Source organism: Nothoprocta perdicaria, unplaced genomic scaffold (genome assembly GCF_003342845.1).
Source record: "Nothoprocta perdicaria isolate Ctin4 unplaced genomic scaffold, notPer1 scaffold_247, whole genome shotgun sequence".
Taxonomy (NCBI): Eukaryota; Metazoa; Chordata; class Aves; order Tinamiformes; family Tinamidae; genus Nothoprocta; species Nothoprocta perdicaria.
In genome coordinates, this window is record NW_020455474.1 from 405316 (window position 1) to 427604 (window position 22289).

The 22289-nt window shown below is 46.1% G+C and overlaps 1 protein-coding gene across 1 annotated transcript in view; it reads right to left on the bottom strand.

Annotated features, from left to right (window-relative positions):
• The window catches only part of LHPP (phospholysine phosphohistidine inorganic pyrophosphate phosphatase), a 53364-nt gene extending 32718 nt beyond the window's left edge, over positions 1–20646 (bottom strand). Inside the window, exons 1-6 of the mRNA XM_026039955.1 lie at positions 20633–20646; positions 19912–20099; positions 18352–18505; positions 16088–16151; positions 14883–14975; positions 8075–8166 (exon numbers count right to left, since the gene is read on the bottom strand). Coding sequence (XP_025895740.1) covers positions 8075–8166; positions 14883–14975; positions 16088–16151; positions 18352–18505; positions 19912–20099; positions 20633–20646 — 605 coding nt within the window. The remainder of the gene's footprint in view (positions 1–8074; positions 8167–14882; positions 14976–16087; positions 16152–18351; positions 18506–19911; positions 20100–20632) is intronic.
• Positions 20647–22289: the final 1643 nt, after the last annotated feature.

A 22289-nucleotide genomic window follows, 5' to 3' on the forward strand; every position in this document is an offset into this window, starting at 1 on the left:
ATAAATGCATCAACGTTTGCATTAACCGTGAGCAAGGCACTGGAGAAATGGGAATCAGACCCGGCACCCAGGCAGAAAGGCCCATCAGGCAGCGCCTGGCAAGTACAAAAGCAGCTCGTAAGGTCCCTGCACATTCGAGGCACAGTCTGCTCCGGCACGGAGGAGGCAGGAATTGGGTGTAGGGGAAGGGTGATCACTTACTAAGGGCAGCTCCTCAAAGCAAGCGCCCAATGCGGCCGGATTCACAAGCAGAAGGGGCTTCTGAGGGCAGGATTTTCACGCAGGTGTTGGCCGGCGCGCTGGACAACCCGTGCCAGACACAGCAGGGCTGCCTGCCCCGCAGCCACGCAGGCAGCTCCCTGCTCATAACCAGGAGCAGGGATCGCGCTCACGGCTGACGTTCACCTCCTACTTGTTTCCTTTTATCAAACAGCCCAAGGGCCACATCTCAACCCTTCTCTCTCCATCTTTGCACAGCACACGCTGAAGAAGGGGACTGGGTCCCGCTTGAGCTCAGCACGTTTTGTGGCACGAATGTGAAGCCGATTCCTGGTCCTGCCTGGACTATCACCTGCCTTCACAGCCCTGGAAATGCCAGTGAAACATCTCTGCAACCGCAGCATGGTCACTTCTGAGCAGACAACCAGAAATACACTCGTGCTTAGTCAGGCAAACCCTAACCGAGGGCTGGAGGAGAGAACAAGCTGCTGGTTCGTGTGTGTTGCTACGGCAGGTGTCTTTAAACTCACTCATCTCTAGTAGGAATTTCACTGTTGTGACAAACTCAGATATGAGAAAGTGAAGAGTTTGAAACCCTGAAAATCCTGCCTCAGGCTCTAATCAAATACATTGCTTCAATAATAGATACAGATGCTATTTTTCCCCTCTTTTCTCTCTCATTGCTGGTTAGAAGTGGCCAGCAGTATGTTTGGAATTGGCTCTTCATGTAGCACTTACTGAGCAACATTAGGTTTCTTCACTTCATATGGGACTCGGACAAAATCCTGTCCACGGTTGTGCTTTGGGCACCTTTGCTGTAACAGCATTATAAATATCCAATGTGAATTCAAACGATAGAAGGAAAAATGGATAATGGGGACACCTAAAACAAATACTACACTTTCCTCTCACCATGTGGAAAGCTCTACAGCTCTCATGGTGCACTCGGAGAACACAAGCTTCCTCCTCAGAGGATGAGCAAAGGTGTCGTGCACCTGCGGGCAAAATGGAGCGATTCTGCGGCAGGGATTTCAGAGAAAATTACATTTTTTACCCGCTATCACTTTTAAAAGCCACACAGCTCCTTCCTGACACGCTGCTCTATCCTCCTGCTCCATCTCCGCGGCTTTTCCTCATCATTCCCTTTGTCCCTTTGCTCACTGGCAACGCACTGCCCGAGCACGGGTTGATCCGAGTGCTTGGAGTTCCTGTGTGGAAAGCTGCATTTTGAATGTTTTTCCAGCTTCCCCGGCCGGCAATGTCAGCTGGAAGGGCGCTGGGTTAGGAGTGAAAATTCTTCCCTTCAGGGTCAGACAATTCCTATTTTCAGGCCCAATTTCAGCGTCATGTGGCCGATAGCTGGCTCAAATGCCAATGTTATTCAGCAGAGCCCAAACAAAGCTGCATTTGAGGCGGGTTTCGGGGCTCCCTAGCACAGGAGTCTCCTTTGTTTTTGTGAACCCAAAGCAAGGATGTGAATTAGCCAGGGTGCTGCACAACAAACCCAAACCCACCTCCCCAGCCCAGTGCTGCCAACCTGGCCACGGGGCCATGGGGCCCGGCCCTGGGGCAAAGCAGCTCGGCCCCATTTCCCTCCAACACAAAATTATGTGTTGCAATTAACAGATGGTTTTCCCTTCCTCTGTGCCCAGCTTGGGCACAGGGAGTGCCCGCATCCTCAGGGCACACGCAGACACCCACCTCTACACGAAGCTACCCCCCTAAATCACACAGAGCAAAAGATGCTCTCGGGAACGATCCATCTCACCTGTCTCACAACCAGGTGCCTCTCTGCAATGGGCTTTGGGCTCAGAAATGGGTGTTTGCAGCGCAGCTATGGCAAGAACAGCCTGAAAACAGTGGGATTGTTTTACATGGATATGGAAAGCTGATAAAATTGGCTGGCAGTGAATGGAAGACGAAAGGGCCAAGCGACCCGTCTTCCTCTCTGCCCATTTCAGGTGGCGTTCAAAGCGCCCCAGGGCCCTGAAGCAGGCACAGACACATCCGCAAAGCCGGGATTTCATTTCACAACTTCATTTAGCTGCGGAGCACGGGGATGCAGAGAGGAACCCGGGCTGTAAAAAAGGAAATCTCTAGTGAAACCGCAGCAGTGCAGCTGTCCCTGCCATTTCTGCAGCACGTTTCCGCACATGCGCCGGCATTTCCTCGGCAATAAAGCACTTGGCTCTGGGCACGGTGTCCGTCCCTGCTGCCGGCGGGGACTGTCCAACACGGCCTGGCCTTCTGCACGCACCAAGTGCTGGGAAACTGCTGGGGCTGGTCGGCTCCCATGACTCCTCTGCTGTGGAATTTTTCTATGCAACGTTACATTAGCACTGGGAAAAGGCCTCTAAAGATAAAAATAAGCCACGAGCTGTTTCCTGTCCCGTCTTGTAGGCTGCCTTCCTCTGGCTTGCACAGGGACTCTGGCAAAGCCCCACAAAAGGGAACAGCTTTGGTGACTCAGTTCCACACATTTGAGCCTCGTTCCCTCCCAGGGGCCACTTCTTGCTCCTCGTGGCTGCTCCCGGCACTATCTCCTCCTCTTGGAGCCCTTTATTTATCAGCCTCGGAAGAGAAGGAATGGGAACCTTTAAAACAGCAGCCTCTGCTCCCGAACGTGTTGTGTTGCTAATGGCAAGGGGAAGTGAAACTGCAGCAGGGACTGATGTGGTCGCTCCCTTTCATGAACGTCTGAGATGTGACAGCTGATCTGAGCCAGGCCGTGCATTCTATACAGTTATATACTGGCAAGCTGTATATTATATCACATTGCATCGCTTAACTGCTACAGTCCTCTGTTATTTACGCTTGCACCTAGCCTCATTCCAAACTTACAATCCCTTTCCTGACATCCAGAGTATTTTTTCCAGGCCAGTACAGCACCTGCTGCCACTGCTCTGGTGCATCCTGGTACAAAAGTGCTCTCCTCTCACCTCTAAGCACAGTTGTGTTTGATCCTGTGTGAGCCACAGGATGTGTCTGAAATTCAGGCAGTATCTAGGATGGTTCTTTAGACCCACTTGGTGAGATCTGCCGCTTCCCAAGCRCCGGCATGTCTGCAGGAATGTGTTCCCAGGGCACGTCTGCATTGTGCAAGACGGGCAGCGCTCCGGGAAGGGCCCAGCTGCATGAGCAGAGCGAGTTGCAGCAACCGGCCCTTCCTAAAGCACCACGTACTGAAACCTGCCTCCTGYGCCAGCATTTGGACACACTGGGAACCTTCAGGCTGTTGACAGACACGGTGCCTTAGCACAGGAGCACACGTTATTCCTGGGAACTCCCTCTGCAAAACTGATCCACGGCTGCAGGAACCCAAGTGCAGCAACAAACTGATACCTGCATGCGGAGAGAGCAAACTGGGACTGAGGCAGGCAGTCGACGACAACCGTGCTGCGGGATGTACTGCAATCAACACCCAGGCTAAAAGGAAAAGTGACTTGCTGATGCTAGATGTTAACAACTATTACTTAAAGCATTAATGTACTATAATACATCTTGTTGGAGTGCATGATGGGCTGGACATCTTGCTGTTTAGGATTTCAGGAAGGCCAGACACCCGCTCGCGCTGCCYTTCTGCATAGAAGGAGCGTCTCCACACGCTCCTTCCCATTACGCTCCCCTGCTTCCCTCATGGAGCCCCATGAAACACAACGGAGCTGATAAAACTGCTCAGCCTGGGACCAGGGTGGTGAGGGCCAAGAGATGCTGCTTCTCTTACAAGCAACTTCTTTGCAGGGCAATAAAGTGACTCGTTCTTCACAAAAGGTGTCCCTATTAACCTGTTCACACGCTGTGACAGCTCTGAATTTACTGCTAGGTAGAAACATCCATTTTTTTTCAGAATTGCTTTATAACTTACTTGAGGATTTTATTATGAAAGGTCGCTCTGTTTGCCTGGATCCTTAAGCAGCTGATGATGTTATTCTAAAAGTTGCCTCTCCATCCCAACTTCTTTCTTCACCATGGCTAATTTTTCCCAGGCACGCTAATTTCTTATAAGTCTGCACAAATTCTGCACGCTTTCTTGAATCAGATAAGCCAAGTACATCACAARCCACTTCATTGAGAAAGTCAGGCTAATTATCCTCAATGGATAATTGCACAGTGGGGAAAGCGAAGAGCAACATGAAATAACTTGATTCCGTTCTCCCGGGAGAGCCGGGACAGAGCTGGAAGCAGAGGGCAGGTCTTGTCCATCACCACGTGCGTTTATTCTGACCACAGTTCAGTGCTTATAAATCAAAAGCTGCAAAGAGCAAAAAAAGGGCAAGCATTTGTCCTGCGCTGCCAAGAATCACCTGCAATCAGACCCAGCGACGCACCTGGAAACCGCTTCCGATTTTACGGCGAGACAGCTGGAAACGCCTCAAACCTGCTCAAACCTGCACACCACAAAGAGGAACGAGGCTGTAACTCAGCACCGCGGAACCCAYAGTCACTGTGGAAATGGGTGGTTTGATGTCGAGGCCAGTTGGCTGCAGGTGGAACAGGCGCAGGCACCAGGAGGGCAGGCGGCCGCTCTCCCCGACGTCGGAGGGACGTTGGCCGTGAACGGGCTCCATGCAGGTGGGCGCAGAAACATCATGGACAGCGTCACATGCCCAGGGCCGAGGAGCCCTCACCCTGGTCTGCTCTTGGCACGTGAAAACGCCCGTGAGACAATCTCATCTCCACACTGGCACGAGGCAGAACCCCAGCATTAGCTTTCAGGCTGGGAGGGGAACACGTAGAGAGCGGTGACCACAGCAGGTCACAGGGACCCTCTGCTTTGGGATTTTACAGCTAACAAAGGATATACTTGGCCAATACAACCATTCATCCCACGTCACAGAACCAGTCTGACGGAGATCAAGTCAAAACACCATCTGCTCCCTGCCACCTTTCCATCACCACCCAGACTCGCCCCGGGAGACACTAGGATCTATTCTGTTTCATGGACTGCGTGGTTTGGTTACTGGGCRAGAGTTCAAGCTCTGAGATGAAGTCCTGCTGAAGGATCAAGTCCCTTGTAGCAGCAGATAAACCCTGGAAATGGGAGATGGAGGAGTGAGAACAGGGAATACTCAGCCGAGCAAAACCCATCTGGAAGTTTCCCACATAGTTACAGACCTGCCCACCTCTGTCTGCTCCCAAAACTCTTACATCAGCAGCCTGATGTGCTTTTTTGTTCTATAAAAGGTTTTCAGGCCAAAGGAGACTTTTCCTTTGGCTTACTAAAGTGAGAAAGACACATGAAGCTGCCATGCGACCTGCAGGATGCATGTAAGTGCTTTGGTTACTTTGAAATACCATAAATGCTGCGTTATCTTTTGTAGTAAGGTGTGTAACCCTTGGTGGCACTTGGTGGGTGCAGATCTCAAAACTATTAAACTGCAGTGACTCTTGAACTGAGGAGAAATGCCCGGATGCACAGCCCCGCATCAAGGCTGCAGTGCCTGCCAGGCCAGGGTCTGCATTACATAAAGCTGAAGACGGCAACAGAATCCCTTGAAACCTATGGAATTAGGAGCAAAATGCCCAAAATACCTGGGGTGACTTGGGTGGGTACTGTAATCTCCATGCCTCTGGCAGGACACTATGCAATGAACTTGCAACAACTCCTSTGTATAGTCACTTTTGTTTCTCAGATCCACTTTGCAGCCATTTTGGTGAAGTGAGTCACCCTCATCCTGGTGCAAAAGGGAAAACCACTCACGGCTGCAGAAACCCAGGGGCAACGGAGCTGGGAGACACGGGGCTGCCGGCACTGCAGGGCTGCAGGATTCCCAGAGCTAAAATCTCCCAGAGCCAACACTGAGCAGCCACAGAAAAAGCTGGCGCTTTTGTGTTTTACTGCTCTTTTGCAAAACAGCCCAAGCTTTTGAGGGAGGTGCACAAGCAGCTGCCAGCACTGAGCTGCATGTACTAACGGTGCCATCCAGAGGCACCTGGCTGCAGCACACAGCTCTGTGCACCACAGCAGGGTGCAAGAGAGCACAACCTCACACCAGCAGCCTTTAAACCAAACCAGACACGGAATAATGACATTTTTCTGTTATTTTTCACTTCCTTTGCCTTGCAGCCTTCATTCATGTGTTCATTTCAGCCTCTCCCAACACTCTGTGTGTTTGATTTTCTGTGAATACTAAACCAATCATTCTTAAAAGTATATAAATCTCTGGTCTTTCTTGGAAAAAAAGGAGCTATTTCATTTTACTCACATTTGCTGGACTGGCTTATATATATCACATGCTCACTTTGAGAGGCACTCACCTGCACTTCTTTGCCCTGTAACAGTATATGGTTTTGGACAGCAGCAACCACCCTTTGTAACAGGAAATTTAACAGTTTTCCTGGTCAAGAACAATTCATGACTCCCTTATAAACTGTAAAATTGTGGYTCAGCCTTCATACTAGAAAATACTTTTCCAATATATGAATACATACACAYACAAATATATTAATATATATGCATATATGTATTCATATATGAAATACATACATGCATATATGTCACTTTGTAGGTGTGCACGTATACATATCAGTTGTGTGAAAGATTTGAGTGCAGCATCTCCTGTGGCTTATCTGACGAGGGGCTAAGATCATCACAGGAGATATTTGCTCAGTCTACTTCTGTTTCCAAAGACATTTCCTTCCCTGATGCCCATACCCGCATGGCAGGAAGACACTAAGATGCAGGTTTGCAAAGTGCTGTCTGCTCGTTTCCATTGATACAAGAGAAAAAATGAACCGTTGAATCAWAACTCTCTGCTTTAGGATGTTAACTTGATTACACAGATTGTAGATAAAATAACCCCAACAGCACAAATTGTATATTTGCTTTTTTTCTTTCTTTTTTTTTTTTTTCTCCTCCTGGAGATATATTTAGATAGATAATTCATTTTGAAATCTAGTATCTTAAAGATGGCAACCACCACTCCTGCTCACTGCATCCCTCCTAAAAAGAATACCCTCCTTTTACAGTCTCAGTATTTCAGAATAAAGCAAAGATGGAAGAATACAGATTCTGACGAATTACAGATGCTGTTAYCGAACTATGTCTACTACAAAACGGCATGTATGAAATACAGAGGTTCCTGAGTACTATGGAGTCCAGATATTGAATGTATAGACGAACATCTCTGCTGCATGTGGAGATCCATGGCCTTTGAGCAGCCTTCAAAGCTAAACCTGYCTGAGTGCCACAGGATGGCTTTGTTTTCCAGCAGGCTCCCCTGGCCCTTTCCACATTTACAGCAGCCCTTAGGTCTCTTAGGAGCAGCTGCAGAGACCTGGCTCTTGGCTCAATGAAAGCACRCGCTTGTATCAAACATACAGTGCCCACCTATGGTCATAAAAAAGGAAGACCCAAGGAACACACCAGCTCTGTGCACTAAATGTGATGAGGAAATCATACTTAGAGGAAATTTTTAACRTTAGTTTATCAGAAAAGAAAGATCAAGGCTAACAGGCCTGCCCATTGCTGCTTCTGACACACACGGTGTTTTCCCCAAATGCTTTCTGCAAATAAAAATGTCATCAACCACTGCATTAGAACCTAACTGCACAAGGAAGTGCTTGTTCAGACAACAAGTGGAAGTGTAAATTCCTGGCAAGTCTGCCCTACCAACAGGAACAGATTAAGGAAGACAGGGAAAAAAGCAGGTGTATTCATTTTAAAGCCCTATTCAGAAATCCTGGTAGGATCCAAACTGTAATTCCATTTCTTCTCAAAATTAATGCACGATAATTAACAATGGTGAAAGAACATCGGAACACTGCGAGGAAGGGAACCACACGGATCCTTCATTCTCCCGCGTTATGCCCCCGTGCCCTGCTCGCCCAGGCGGGCTGTGTGACGGGAACTGACCTGTACTTGCCCGTGCGCACCTGCACGGCCCGCATGCCGCAGCGCTGCGCGCCGCCCACGTCGCTCACGATGTCGTCGCCGACCATCACGGCCTGTCAGGGCACAGAAACTGCTCTCAGGTGGGTTGCTGCCGTGCTTCCCGCTCCTAGGCATAATAAACAGCTTGACTGGATGGTTAATACTGCCATTGAGTGAATTAAACAGGATAATATTGTCAGCGTATTGATGGAAAGTCAGCCTACCTTGAATATAATTCATGCTGTGCCTCCTTGAGCTATATAATAGTGCAGTATACATCCACACAATTTGCAATCAATCACAAAAATCTAAGTGATTTGGTACATAGTTCAAAAAAAAACCACTGAATTTCATGAGGCTAGTCCAATTATGTTTCTAATCATGCACTTATGTTATGCTCCAGGCAGATCACATTCAGGTTGRTATTTTCAACATTTCCTTAAAATTTACATTCTAAAAGCTAGTCAAAAGCTTACATTTAAGATCACTGAAACTTTGCAAAGCTCGATGCCAACCTACTGCCAGGTTGACCCAGAAACTCAGAAAGATTTCTGGTGCTGTAAAGACTAATTCCTTTAGTTTTGCCTACTGTCACATGGAATGCGCAGGCATAACAAGGTCTGCATTACGGCCACCTTAAGTCAATACAAATACTAATAAGCCAAATTAAATAGATTRCAAGAGAAACATAACTGAGAAAAGACCTTCTGGTTTTGCTAAGGGGATTTGTGGGACTAATAAAAACACCTATTGTGCATGTGCGCTTCAGACTTCCTATCTTTGTAAAGATCTTTTGTTAAATCAGAGCACGTCAACCAAAGGGTCTTTCTGTTGATAACTGTATCTGCATTTTTTTTTTCAAATGGTTGCTCTCAACTGCAATAAAAATGATCAGCTTATTCTTCCAATTTAAAAATGGCTGTGGGCGTTCACTTCATAATTTCAACATAAAACAGTATCTACCCAAAACAATAACCCTCAATTAAAAAGAAATAAAAGATCAGCTTTTAACGTTCCCCAGGAATCCTGGATGACTCTGAAGAGAACAGAAGCTGTACATAAAACCACGCATCAGCTTTGAACGTTTATCTCAGATTTTGAAGTGTGAGCCTGCRTCTTCTGTATCAAAGTTGAATTTTAGCTGAAACAGATTAATTAGCTACATCCTTAACTACTTGATCTTCACCTTGTTGAATTAGCCTCCTAAGAACAGCCTCCTGTTACTAAGAAGACGTCCGGGGGTCTCCGTTGGGAATGCACAGAAAGCCAATGCAGCGTTTTCCCAGCTGTGGCCAACTGATAAATAGGCTGTTGTCGAAGGGTCACGGGAAGGAGCCACATGCAGTGGAAACAGAGATCAGCAACGCTAATAACTGCAGCCCAAAAGGAACGGAGCTTTTTCCGTACCGCTGGCCACAGCTKTGAAGAGAAAACACATACAGCTTGTCCGTTGTAGGCACCAATCCAGTTTTCTCCTCTGGACAGCGGAAAAGCCTCTTTTTGTTTGCCTGCACATGGAAAGGTCTCTCTAACGTGGCCTAAAACCACATGAGACGGGCTCTGCAGAGCTTTGTCCTGGCCAGGCTGCAGGCACCTCCTCGGAGTATCAAGGAGCAGCACTCAGACACCCCAGGAAGGACCGGCTCAAAGGAGCACGTGGCTCTATAGCGTAGTCCTCTCCTCCAGACTGAATGTGATACAATCACCTACGGTCCTACAGTGAACCTATGGCCCTACGGYTGGTGAACCATTGGAGCTTGAAACACAATAAAGACTAAGAGAAGCTGAAGCCAGAACCATTAAATCATCTAATCCAACCTCCTTCACAGGACACTCCACTGACTTTCTTCAAGACATCCCTTCTATTGAGCCCAGTAGTTTGAATTTTAGTAGGATACAYATTACGTTTGCTGGTGGATATCCTGCAAAGAAGCATCTAGCTGTCATTTGTGGAAGTTAACAGACAAGCTACTTGATGCTGTTTAACCATGAGGACTGCTCACTGTTAGAAAAAAGCACCTGCATATCATGTTTCCTCAGCTGTGCCTGGTTCCAGCATTCAGTCACCGCTCCTTTATTCTAAATGATTTTGCTCTGGGTTATTTCACTACGTGAATGTACCCAGCCCTATAGGCTCCCACGAGTTGCACTGTCCTTATTATTTATCACTGTGTCAACCCAGGGTCCAGGAGCAAATGTGGTGTCCAAGGTGAGAGATAACTGGGCTCTCGCTGCACTATGTGAAGTTCTGTGCACGAGGCAGAGTCTTCACTCCTCTGCTGGGCAGGATTTAACAAATACATTGCTGTCTAAAATACCAAAGTTCCACAGGTATCTTTATTAAGTAATCAAACTAATTAGAACAGAAACCTCTCCTGCTTACTAACCATCACCTAAAGGAATTCTCAGGATATACCTGAACTCCAGGTGAATGGAAGATGGTTTGAGAGCGCCCATGAACCAGGCTGAGCTACGTACATGGAGCTGGGAGCAGCCTCAACTAACTAAACACAAACCCTCTCTGGGGCAACACACCTGGTGCAGTCTGCAAGCTTATATATAGCAGCTACCAGCCCAGTTTATCCTTCACCCTGTTCTTAAGTACTGTTCCTGAGAGGGATTATCAACATTCCCCAAGTTGCAGGGTATAAGAGGCTGTCCCCTGAAGTCAAGGCTCATTCACCTGGTTCCACTTTGAAGCAGTCTACATCCTGCCTAGAGGTGCCACTGCCAGGCTCGTGCTTTGAGAGCTCCGTTGASGGTTAAGCACAGGACGGAGGGATCAATAGACATGTATGTGCTCCACGATGATGTTTTCCCTGCAGAGGGTTTCTCTTCTTGCCACTCCTTCAAACAGTCTGTTATGAAATGGGGAAAATGATGGATTCACACATGGAGCTTCGGGAAACCCAGCACCCCACTGCCAGCCCATTGCTATTGCCAACATCCTCCAAAGCCTTTCCAGGAGGGGGACCATCCTGGCTGCAGTGAAGCAGGGAGCAAGGCTCACGACAAGACGCCCACCTCTCGAGCACAATGGCCATTATCCTTCCTGACTCCCCAGTCAGGCCAGCCAGACACTCCAAAACACCTACCTGAAAGCAGAGCAGAGCCCTGCTTATTTCCTCTGAAAAAAGCAGGGCAGAGCAGGGTGGCTCACCCAGAGGCCAGTGAAATCCGCTCACCAGGGCTGTGTTTCAGCCTGCACGGGCAAGTTTTCCTGCAAGAAGGGCTCTGCAAGTGCAGCTGCGCGTGAGCAGCGATGCCTGGCGGGGCCAGCTTGCGGCATCCGCACGCAGAAAGGCACTCCGGCCCCGGGGGATTGCACAGATTTACTATCGGTGAAGGGCAATAATCACTAAAGGAGGAGCAATTATTCCCAAATCATTTAGGATTTAAAAAAATCATTGGCAAGAAGATAGAGGTCAAAAGGGGTGCTGTCAAGGGAAATAAAAAAACTCTACCTGTCAAACCTGGGTTTAACTTCCTCTCTGACTGCAATATGGGAAGAGGAGGGAGAGGGAGATATAAAACAGAAAGGTCACACGCCCGCTGAAAGCAAGGATTAAAAGATCCCCGCTTGTGTTCACATTTTACACCGGGAACACGGACCATTAATCTGTTCAATTAGTCTGTGGAAGCGAAGCTTTTTAAAAATCTGCTAAAATTTACTAAAAAGGGGGAAAAAAAGCAGAGAGATAATCTCTCCAGTTTTAAGACGAATCCTCAAAGAGGATYTTGCCCAAGATGGGCAAAATTTCTCCTTGCCCAGCCCAGGCGGCACGTGCCCAAGCCAGGCAGCCACCGCGAGGAGCCGCTTTGCTGGCTCCCATTACAGCAGGACGATTTCCTACGGCTAGAACTTTTGGATGATTACATAAAACTACTGGAACCTTAACATTATTTAGCTTTTATTGTAAAGCTGTAAAAATCACCCTCTGTTACAGCCTTAAAACATATGAATTGAGTATTTCAGTAACCTTTAAGATGTGTTATTCTTTGTCATGTTACTGAATCATAAGACAGGTCTGGTTACCTTTAAGAGGTTTAAATTTCCAATCTATTAAAGTAATACCAGCAATCTGYTATTTCTAGGCCATTGAGGAAAGGTTAAAATAAAAATTGGACTTCAGGGACTTCCTCCTATTCTAAGTGCAGGCTGAAAACATCTCGGCAGCAGAAGGCACACTCAGGGTCTCAGTAAGAAGCAGTTATCAAGGGAAACAACTGGTGATAACTTTATTGATTAAAGCAGCTTGAGAAATTTAAGATTTGTCACTGTCTAACAGCACTGTGGTGAGACAGCTTTATTACAAAAGTATTTTTCATTAAAAATCAGGTAAAAAAATGTAGTATATTTTCCAAAGAACAGCTCACCTAAACTGACTTGATGATGGTTTGGATTAAATGAATTCCACAGGTGGAATATTTTATTAGAAACCATTTTAAAATAGGACAGGTGAGTAAAAGCAGTCCTCATCTCACCACTGCAAGCAGAGGCAAACACAGAGCTCATAGAGGACATGGATAAACCAAAACACAGCAGGAAACTGCAGAGTTTACCRGACTCTGTGCACTAAGGTTTTATTTTTATGTATCATTAATATATGTATCATTTGCAGCCTGCAAACCTGCCTCAAAAGAACATTAAAGGTGCAAGACTCAAGAGTTAGGAAAATATATAGAATTAAGGTAGGTGGCTCTAATTTGTTCCTCCTATTCACATGCCTGGGGATCTGTTTTTTAACTCCATTTGTGGGTAACAGTTTTCCATAGTCAGAGGTACCAGTGACTCRGCACGTGGGCTGCTGTACAGCGCTATGTGGGGCTTAACATCTTGCGAAGCACACAGGCCCTTCATCCTGATGCTCTCTGAGCATACACAAAAAAGAATAAATTTACAGCTAGGGCTATTACTACAATTAATCAATGGCACGTAGCACTAGGAACTATTTGTAAAAAAAATTTCTCTTAAAATATAAAGCTATAGTTGCTAGAAGCACTGAAACATGAAAAGCTGGCAAAAAGCACAAGGAAGAAAGAATATCTCTGCCAGGGCCTATTACTGCTTTTCTATACCCAAAGCAAATTCTCCTGAAGTTACCGGGAACCACTCCAACAAGCCCACCCTCTGGGGTCTTCTTCTGCCAGCTTGGTGACACATTAAATCATCCGCTCAAGTTTTTGGAGCAAAATTTCCGCGACGTGAGTTGTGGTGTCCTGTCAGAGCCCAGCGCGGAGCCGCATCCCTGTGACAAGGGCCCTCTGTGACGGCAGGGGTGACCCGGCGTCAAGCGGCCGGGGCAAAGCAAGGGGACAACCCTGCCACCCTGCGAGAGGGAAAGGCAGCTAACACCCGTAAGCAGCGGCCACAGACACGGAAAAAGGCAAAAAGAAAAGACGGCTCCTACTTGGGAGGATTCCCTCCTACTCCTGCAGAGGGTCCTTTTTTGGTATAAGCAGAAATAAAACACAAATCATCTTGTGTTTTATTTAGGAAGCTGGAATCCAGGGACTAAGGTCTTTTCTTTTTCCCCTCTCCCCAGCTAATTTTTTGTCAAATGCCATTTTGTTTCTGAAATGGGATTTTTTGGTTTGYTGATGATTTTTTGGCTGGATGACTGGATTGAGTAATTGCTGTGGCTGGACCTGGGATATTGCGTTCGGGTTGAGCTATCTTGTTATTGGGAAAATATTGATAAACTGCAGAGAKGGCAGAAAAGAGGAACCCAGCGGCTTAAGCTGCGGGGCCACTGAATCACCGGGGAAGTCACCAAGAGTCAAGCACGACAGAGAGCCAGAGACAACTACTGTGAGAAAAAGTCTACAAATAACTGCAAGGAGAAACATCCAGGAAGGACAGCAATTATTTTGGTTATTACCTGGAGAAAAACTAGAAATAAAGAGATGCAGTTTAAATAGGGAAACATTCRGATGAATTCCAGAAAAAGCTTCCTGCAGTCAACGTTGGATCTGCTTGGCTGTGAATACTCTCCTTGGGGGAATTAAAGGCCAACTGTTGGTCCACTTAAAACTACTTTGGACAAAATGTTAATAAACGTGCAGCCGGGAAGGCTGCTGCAATGGGAAGCAGATGGATTAGACAGCCTACTCCATCTTTCCTGTTCTACTATATAGAAGCCCCAAGCACAAGCTGAATTACAGGGCCATAATTTCATCTCCAGGTGCTGGGGATCGTGCGAGTTCCCCAGACTTGGCTCTCGTGTTGTTTACGATGTCAGCAGCCCCCGTGATGGAATTACTGCCCTGCACGTCACGGCTGTCTGCTGGGCATTTCATATTCATCCCCAGGCCCGTGTGACACGGCCACAAATCAACAGGAGGACACGGGCACAGAGAGGGAAGAGGCAGCCCATGAGAAGGAAGCAGGGAGTGTGACACCTCCAGAAGGTTTTTGGAAAGCACGATGAAGTCAGGAACAGTAGTAGCAGGGACTGGTCTCTGGAGAACATGGAAGTGTGTCCCTATTTTTCCAGATAAACATCTCCGTTACTATCTTGTGATTGGCAAAGTTTCTGGAATTTGAAATTCCAGAATTCCAGCACTAAAGACACATGTCCTTTCTTTTGAACAGTGTGGTTTGGGAGGAAGCTGAAAAAGGAGGCACAACACAAGGGCTTGAGTAGAGGAAGAGACTACATCCAGGAATGAAGGGATGAGAGGCCCGGAAGGGCAGACACACGGATGGTCTGAATCCCTGTACAGAAATAGGAATGGGAATGCAAAAGGAAACAGCAGATGGTCAAAATTGCAGCACCAGCAACCTTACCTCCTGGGGCTGAACTCCCAGTTCTGCTAAGGCCGACTCAAAAAACATCTTTGCTGGTTTTCCCACTATCTCAGCTTGAATATCACAGGCGTACTGAAAAGAAAGAAAAGGAGAGAGACACACAAATAATCCTGTATAGATCAGAAAAGGATTTGTTCAACTCCGCAATCCCAGTCAATTGTATAAAATGTACGTGATTATTGATTGATGCCCTTAAATAACAAAATGGATTAGCAGATGAAGGTGACTACCAGACAGTTTGGATAACAGGGGTGTTTAATGCTCTCTGGCAGGAGAGAAAGCCCTCCTGAAAGAGCTCAAGTTAAAAGCTTGTTACATGCTCCATCTTCAGAGGTGATTCTCTTATCTCTGATTTCTGCTAGAGTATTATTCCTACCAAAATAACAAAAATCCAGAAGTGTTGGATGTAGAATAATCCAGAACTTAAAGATGCAGATGGTTTCTCCAACTACCTAGCGTATTTTTCTGTTCTCCTGCAACTAAACATCCACACTGCTGAAACTTGAATAAATAAGGGTTTTTCTAGATTGCTCCTAGACAACCAGAAGCCCAAACTTTTTATTCGTGAGGTGAAAACTCTCCCCCAAACCCACACTTTCACACACGTGCTGCAAGCATACATGCCATGCACAGTCTTTGTGTCTGTGTACTCCACTACTTTGCCTTATTCTCCACACTTACTCTATATTTAATTTTTTATAAAAGGGAGCACAATGGCTCTCTCTTCTCACCCCTAAGCTCGCTTATCTATCAGGTTCCAGTTCCGCACACACTTAATCAGGCTTAAAATAGGATTGCACTTGGGCATCTTGCTGGATAAAGGCCTTACGCTGTAAACTGCTACAAGTAGAGCTGCATTGGCAACATCATGCTGAACTGAAGTGAGTTTTCTCTTTGGCCTGGATATGGACAATATTGTGTATTTTCTTTTTCTGATTCTTTCTTTCACAGGCCTCAATTCCAATACAGGAACAACAGCGGTAAAGCTCACATTTTAAATAYACAAAATATGAACAAAACCAGAAAAAAATAAAAAACAAATGCTTAGAATGTGGCAAATGAGTTTAATATGTGGAAACCTCCTCCACCAAGGTGAGTAATTATAGAAGATGACCCATATTTATACCAGTTACTTTTTAACAAGGTACATAGAACGAGTAAGCATAATGCAAGCTATAAAATACCTCTAATGCCTTCATATATGCTCCAACATCAAGTTTCAGACCATCGGTTTCTTTATAATAGCGTCTGGAAATAAAAGTGATAAACTTCCAATGAAATGAAAATGTTGGCCGTTAAACAGAAAGAAACTGTATTTTATGATTTCTGTGCATATATACCCGTCCATATGGCCACAACAAAAAGTCAAGTCATCAGAAACGCCCAAGCCTTAATTTAACACAGGGAATTAAGTAAAGGACGGGCTCAGCACCGTGCAGTGCTGAGGAAAAGGCTGCAGACAGCAGATCCGATGCCCATCTGGCCCCTGGGGCACAACTCTGCTGATTCCGAGGGCTGCCAACTAGCTCATAYGAAGCTGAGTTTGAGCCCAATTTTTCACCTTGGCAAGACTGTGCACTGGCATCTCCCTTTGGCACCACGGCTGAAAATAGCCTCCAAGCTAAATCCTGCTCCTTCTAAAAGAAAAAAAAACGTTCATGCTGCCATAAAGATCCTAAATATTTCGAGGTTCATGGTGCTTTTCTGCAATAGCAATTCACATTAGGACAGGTCTACGAAGCTCTCTGATTAGGGCAAACACAGGTTTCTGTAAATCAGGAAGAAAAAACATGCAGGATGAGCAGTCAGTTAAGATTTTATGCCTTATCCTTCTGCCATTTTCGATTATTCAGCACAGCCTCCCTTTAAAATGACCACTTGACCTTTGCTAGAACAGCCATTAACCTTCTATAGTCTAGCGTAAACAGCTTAATTTTCTGACAGTGGCATGACAGAAGAAATTACAAAGCCAATTCCCCCTCTCAGCCCCAAACAGATGCTAAATGTAAATCACTCCACTTTCARGAGGAGGGCATTCTGCTCCAGTGACTCTGACACCTTCCTTTTCTAGGGAATGACCTAAAACTTTAGCAGAAACCAGCCTGCTTGCTCAAGGTGTGTGCATGGTGAGGTTCCCTCCATCACACTGATTTTGCACGTGGACCACAGAGCTAACTCGTGGCTGCTTTTTGTGTATGGCCCTTTGCATCAGTGATGCTTCCTTGCTTGTTGGGTAACTAAGATCCACCCAATTCATCATCTCCCCTCTTAAGAGTCTGAGAACTTACTCACAACTCTAACTCACTCTGCAACGTCTGCACAACTCATATCAAATATGATATTGATATCAGATATTGAACGATATCCAAACGCTCGATCATAAAAATCACTCTCATCATGAAATCTGAGCTCAGAGAATCCAGACAGGGGCTATTCAGAAAATAACCCTTCTGGAAATTACGGTGATTCTGCTTTAGGATTACCTACATTAATGAGTGACTAAACAAACAAATACTGATATATGCATGGAATACCAAGGCATTTTTGCATTGCTCAAGGTGCAAATCTTAAGCAAAGGTTGATTCTATGCCTCATTTTGACAAACACTGTTACATTACACAGAACTCAGTTATTTTCTATCTAGTAGTCATTTTGCTGTTGGCTCCTACCATTTTCTTTTTATCTTGYACCTGAAAAACTGCACGGATTTTTTGCCCATTGTAAAATCAGAGCACCTGAGCATCAGGCTGGGCCACACAGTGGAGTTCACTGCTCCTTCCCACTGGTAAATCCTGCTCTGCTGAATCAATAATCCATGAGCTAARAAGGGTTTTCATGCCCATTACAGTCTACTGAACCACTGAGAAAGTTGTCACCACAGTTTCTCMGGCTAGTGACACACTGCATCACAGAGAAGAGCGGCTCCTTCAAGGCCTCCTGCCCTTATTCAGCRCTGGCATTGCTGACCTGCTTAAGATCCCAGACTGTATCTAACTGAATGGGTTTTAGAAACACCTGTTTAGAAGTTGGCCATGCAAAATCCTAATTGCTTCTGCAGCTCTTAGTCCTACATAGCAGTCCAGCCACCTCTCAGTCCTTACCTGGGCCTCTCTCCTTCGGTCTTCTCAGCCCTTCACAGTCCATTCCAGGGAAACATCTTGTTTTAGGGATCTAAATCCCTAATTTTCCCTTACCCCCAGTGAAATACCATGTGATTCAGGCCAGCTGGATGAGTCAGATAACTGACTGGATGAGTCAGATAACTGACCTTCCCATTGACAGATACATGGGCATAGCACAGATTAGCTGTGGACACGCAGATTAGGGGCTTAAAAGGAGTAGTATTAACATCTAATATCTGGCCTCTGGTAAACACAAGGACACTGTGGGAAATTAAATATGCACACTATACAAAAATATACAATATACACAACAGTACTTARCTCACCCTCTTCCGAGAGATATCAAAACAGGATTCTCCAACCCAATTAGGACTCTGAAAGCTTCATTAAGGTTTGCATAGGTGAAGTTKTCCGCTGCATCTCCAATTACTACACAGTTTGGGTTTGTTTTATCAATTTCAGCAAATTCAGGCATAACATCTAAAGAAAGAGGAACAAAATAAATCAAGATGTCTCATCTTTTCAGATGCAATTGGAATTCATGGCTTGCTTGGATTTGTGTTTCCCTTCATTCATCCCCAGGCACTGACCCACACCACACGTCTCCTTCTCCCCTTGCCCCCAGTCAAGTCCGAATCAGCTGCTCTTTACCCACTTCTACTCCTCCTCGGGGTCTGCTATTTATCTGCTTTACAACAAAGAGAAAAATAAACCCTTCTGTCCCCTTGCCATGGCTCCCGCCACACACTTCCCAGGGGCTTGTTACGTCTGGGCATCTAGACCTGAGGCAAACTCTCAATTAGCTTAATGAAAATATGTAATAGCCCAGCTGTCTGTAAGCTGGGAGAAGGATGTGGTTATGATTGGGGGCTTCATGATTACACGGATGCAGTCACAGCCCTATCCCAGGTCACAGACTGCCTCACACATGGAGTCTGCTTCCCTATTTCCCTTAGGCTTGGTAAAGCAGCAAAATGTGTCTGCATTGCACAAGTGTTGCTGGATAGGAAGTGATATTGGAACTTCAGTTGGAAGTGATAAATCCAACTGAATCTTGTTTGAAAATACTCAATAAAAGCCAACTGCTGATTCAACTGCTAGAAAGGCTTTCATATGACAAACTCAGGTGGCTATTTAGCTGCATTAGCAACCTCAGCTACCTGAGGCACACGGTGTTTCAGCAACAAATGCTTTAGAGCTTCCCCATGAAAACAAAGYGGCAGTGGCTGAAGAGATGGTTTTTCTACCTGGGACTGAGCTATGAGGACAACGTCCCCTCTAAGTGCCTGTCTATCCTTTAATTTCTCTTTTACATGTGTGTGCACCTTAATGATTCTCCCCAGCAAAAGTGGGACTCTCAATGGAAGAAGGAGGACGGGCCTTTTGCAGTCCAGCCTAAGTATTACAGAACTGGGTGAATCAGGATTGTGCAGCTTGGTTTCTCACTGCCTAACTTGGAGGAAGGCTGGGTGACACGTGGGATGGTGATACACTGCTATGCAGAGATAACCTCAGAAGCAACGTGCTACCCTGAGCCAGTCTGCAGGTAGTAAAGTTTGTTCACTGTTTACCTCCCTCACCATCACACACAGTTCAAAAGGAAGCACCTTAGAAAAGACAGGCCTTCTGGCTGGGATTTTGTCAAGTTGTCCATCAGGCCACAAGCTCTAGGCACATTCATTACACCCCTGTGATAAATGAGATCTCACTCGCTCACTCACTCAGGTCACACCACTAAGACTTACTCCAGGCTTTCATACCTAGGCAGAGTGGAGCTAAGTGTTCTTCCCTGCTGGAATATAAAAGCTGGGAGTTATTCCCCACAAGGGCTGTGTGAGGTGGCCTATCTGTGCATGCCGGCCCCGACGCGGGTGCCAGSCTCTCACCGTCGTGCACGAGCAGGTGGGGTCGCAGGCTGCGCTCACGCAGCACGCGGCAGGCGGCCGGCGCCGGCGCTGTCACCTCGGCCACCGAGATGTCGAAGCCAAAGCCCCGGAGCTTCTGCACAAACTTCTCCCGCGTGGTCTGCGTTTCATTCGTGCAGAACCGCAGCTTCAGGCCGGACGCTTTGATCCTGGTGTGTAAAAGCAGCAGAAGGGTTAGCTTTGGCACGGATCAGGCTTGCCATGCTCAAAAAGCTATCACACGTGCAAGAAAGATATATATTTGTATTGACTTAAATATGTTCAAACTGTTCTGTTTACATTTAACTCTATACAATAAGAACACAAAGTATTTCCTAAGAAAACCAGAAGTCCACCGAAAACATGGGTAATTTCATTGAAAACATGAAGATGAGCTGCCAGATCAGGAGTAGGAGCTTTACCATGACCAAGAGACACCTCTAAGTACATATATATCCTGAAGGGGATATATTGTGGGTACTCCAAACGCAATATTCATGTGYGGAGCTCCAGCCATGGTAGTAGCTGCTCTTCTGCAGCACAGAGCTAACCTGAACAYGACAGCCGTAGGCTATGCACACACAGGACACATGTACCTGGCAGGCACATATTCCCTCTACATACCAAAAAAACTCGAAAAGCAACAAAGAAAACCCCAAATCCAGTTCTCCGTTTCTGTATTTTTAATGTTGTTTGCACAAACAGGACCGCAGGCATGGCCACGAACACGAAAGGCGTCTGTTAGCACAGGGGCTTTGCCCTTGGCGTGTGCCCACCCAGCCCCTGCTGCAGCCCTTGCCCCGGGCACGAGGCGCAGCGGCAGCTCTGGCCCCCGTGCAGGAGTCTGGCAAGCGGTCAGCGAGCGGCAGGCTGCTGCAGGAAGGATGCCTCTGTCGACACAGGGGTGGCTTCCGTCACATCCATCATTTAAACACCTCTCGTAAAACACCTCTGCTGTTACTTGTTGGGAAGTGCTGGAAAACAGGGCTCTCCTCTTTAGTACTCATACCTGTAAATGTTATTATTTTAATAAAACATAGCTGCAAGTGCCCAGAGCCAAGGAAACGTCTCTGGGCCMGTACCCCAGCCCCTGGGCGACTTTGTGTCCCCATCTACAGAGCAGAATACAAGAAGTGCCAACTACAGAGTGCCTCAAAACCTGCACCGGGAAGCGGCACCCATCTCAGCTGGTTACCAGCACCACAGAAGAACAAGGCATTAGTTGTGACTGTGACTGTTCTTCACTGCAGTTGTGCCAGAATAATTTCACAGTCCCAAACTAAAAGTGGTTCCTTGCAGCTAATGACTTGGGATTCACTAAGGCGTTGAGCTGCACTGGAGATGCCACAGAAACATCTGTTCCCCAGGGTAGGTTTTCACCCTCGGGAGAAGCAAAGAGTCTCAAGGTTGTCATGAAAAACAGTCGCATTGAAAACACATCAGAGGATTTTAAAATCTTGCCAAAGGGATTGTTACTCAGCTCCTCGAGTGTATTAAAACGCCCAACCCCTGTCAATTTTAGTGTGAATTTTTATACAACTATATTGAGGGCCTGGATCTAAGTTAAGATGTGTTTATATGCCTAGCTAAAYGTGGACCTTAGATGACAATTTCTTCTTAAAATATTATTACATTTATTTGGGTTAGCATGAATAGGGTTTTTTCTATCAGGAAGCCCTAAGCATGGATCCTCAAGACAATAAAACACACGGGTTCTTCTTTCAAAGACGACATTCCCAAAAGGCTGGCATAAGCACCAAAGCCACCTGAAGATAAAGCATCTGACTAAGGACTTTCCATCAAGGAATTCTTGGAAATCTGATCCTGACCCAGCAAGCCCRTTCCATGCACCAAAACTGCCTGCCAATGTCTTCTTCAATAACACAGGTGATACATTTCTTTCTTACTATTTGTCTTTCCTAATCATAGGTATGTGAATTATCAATTACACTTAGTGGTTAATTGCCCTTCATAAAGATAGCTCTTCTATTTTAAATTAGGCAGTTAATATATTGTAACTAATAGCATCCACTTGTACATTATAAATATATCTTCATTGATTGGAGCAGTGAATGTGAGATTCACTCACAAGTTAATGAAGCAATTGAGTGAAGAAGTGCAGGGTGCAGCCGGGGAATAATTACTGTTAATGAATTATGATGTGACCTTCTCAGAACAATGAACAATTGGTGTGACAGTCAGATGACAGTACCCACATCTGTTATTCCAAACACGGCTTTGGCTGTAGTTAGAAAGGAAAGCAGTGGAATTTGGAGACATAAACTCTGACAGTGCATGCCATGGTTAAAGCAAAGCTTATTGTAAAATGCAAAGTGTATCTTCATTTTGCTAGCAAAAAC